Source organism: Rhagoletis pomonella, unplaced genomic scaffold, assembly GCF_013731165.1.
Source record: "Rhagoletis pomonella isolate Grant_MI unplaced genomic scaffold, Rhpom_1.0 Rhpom_scaffold_00327, whole genome shotgun sequence".
NCBI classification, from domain to species: Eukaryota; Metazoa; Arthropoda; class Insecta; order Diptera; family Tephritidae; genus Rhagoletis; species Rhagoletis pomonella.
In genome coordinates this window covers 1-2,090 of record NW_023458881.1, presented here as the reverse complement: position 1 = coordinate 2,090, position 2,090 = coordinate 1, and the positions used below count along the sequence as shown (strand labels likewise).

The following is a 2,090-nucleotide window of genomic DNA, read 5'->3' as shown; positions in this document are numbered from 1 at the left end:
AAAAGTACAGTTCTTTGTCAAACTATAATACTACTTTCAACTGCTACACATTTTTCAGTTTATATTCAGAAAATTAATACTCAGAACTTCCATTTGATATTCAGAATTTTTTTTAACTGAAAAAGGTGTAATTTAAATTTTATTCAATTAAAACAAATATTCAGTCTTCGTAAAAATAAATATAAAAATAAAGGTACCTACAGTTTTATGTCGAACAATAATACTACTTTTCACATTTTTCAGTCTTTTATTGAAATACAGTGCAGTCGCGATAATATGAACTAAAGTATGAACTTCATTTTAGAGCTTAAGCCAAAAGTTCATGGTTTAGAATAGTCAATGAAGCGAAAAAGTATTAATATTTTGGGATGTTCATATTATGGCGAGTGCACTGTAGTTCACTCAATTGAAAAGAACGCGAATTGAGGTTTTAATCAGTCAGTAAATGATGAAAAAAAATCAGATATCGATTGAGTTGATACATTGCCATCGACAAAATCGTTGCTGCTGAAATGAACCGGTGTGATACTATTGCTTTCATATCCGGCTGGTGTCGAAGAAGTGCTGGAGTATTGCACTATAGGAGAACTCGTGCGGCTAAAAGTTACGGGGATTGGGTGGGAAGCAGCTGCGTTTATTTTAACAGAGTTCCGGGTCAACGTTCCCATTTGGCCCTCGAACATAATGTCCTCAACGAATTTTTCACAGAGAATCCGTTGTTCAGTAGCCATCCTATCCAGTTTCACCGCCCAAGAATTCGTAATTGCTGTTGATGTCGAGTTTTCCTTGCCCGCGAAACGTTTAGAAGCGATTTCCACTAAAGCTTCAGTAGCATCAAGCTTTCTTTTTGACGCTTTAGATACAGCTTCCCTCAAAAGATTCTGAAATGAAAAGAGAAGAATTTATTGTATTTTTTTATCGTTTCCAGGTGCCGCAATCCGAAGAAGAGTGGAAAGCGATAGCGGATAGGTTCAGTGATGATTGGAATTTTCCAAATTGCATTGGTGCTATAGATGGCAAGTACATTGCAATCAAAAAACCACCTGCCTCTGGCTCACATTATTACAACTACAAAAAATTTCATAGCATTGTACTAATGGCAGTTGTAAATGCTAACTACGAATTCATTGTTGCAGATGTTGGTAACGGGTGATTTTTTAAGAGCTTGATAACTTTTTTTTTAAAAAAAACGCATAAAATTTGCAAAATCTCATCGGTTCTTTATTTGAAACGTTAGATTGGTCCATGACATTTACTTTTTGAAGATAATTTCATTTAAATGTTGACCGCGGCTGCGTCTTAGGTGGTCCATTCGGAAAGTCCAATTTTGGGCAACTTTTTCGAGCATTTCGGCCGGAATAGCCCGAATTTCTTCGGAAATGTTGTCTTCCAAAGCTGGAATAGTTGCTGGCTTATTTCTGTAGACTTTAGACTTGACGTAGCCCCACAAAAAATAGTCTAAAGGCGTCAAATCGCATGATCTTGGTGGCCAACTTACCGGTCCATTTCTTGAGATGAATTGTTCTCCGAAGTTTTCCCTCAAAATGGCCATAGAATCGCGAGCTGTGTGGCATGTAGCGCCATCTTGTTGAAACCACATGTCAACCAAGTTCAGTTCTTCCATTTTTGGCAACAAAAAGTTTGTTAGCATCGAACGATAGCGATCGCCATTCACCGTAACGTTGCGTCCAACAGCATCTTTGAAAAAATACGGTCCAATGATTCCACCAGCGTACAAACCACACCAAACAGTGCATTTTTCGGGATGCATGGGCAGTTCTTGAACGGCTTCTGGTTGCTCTTCACTCCAAATGCGGCAATTTTGCTTATTTACGAAGCCATTCAACCATCGATTATGTCGATTATGTAGACCATAAATCGGACGTAAAGCGCGAAACACATTTCGAACCGAACACTGATTTTGGTAATAAAATTCAATGATTTGCAAGCGTTGCTCGTTAGTAAGTCTATTCATGATGAAATTTCAAAGCATACTGAGCATCTTTCTCTTTGACACCATGTCTGAAATCCCACGTGATCTGTCAAATACTAATGCATGAAAATCCTAACCTCAAAAAAATCACCCGTTA

The 2,090-nt window shown here is 37.7% G+C and overlaps 1 protein-coding gene across 1 annotated transcript in view; it reads left to right on the top strand.

Annotated features, from left to right (window-relative positions):
* The window catches only part of LOC118750628 (putative nuclease HARBI1), a gene marked incomplete at its 3' end in the record, with an annotated part of 7,227 nt that extends 6,078 nt beyond the window's left edge, over window positions 1-1,149 (top strand). Inside the window, exon 2 of the mRNA XM_036485364.1 lies at window positions 929-1,149. Coding sequence (XP_036341257.1) covers window positions 929-1,149 — 221 coding nt within the window. The remainder of the gene's footprint in view (window positions 1-928) is intronic.
* Between the last annotated feature and the right edge of the window lie 941 nt (window positions 1,150-2,090).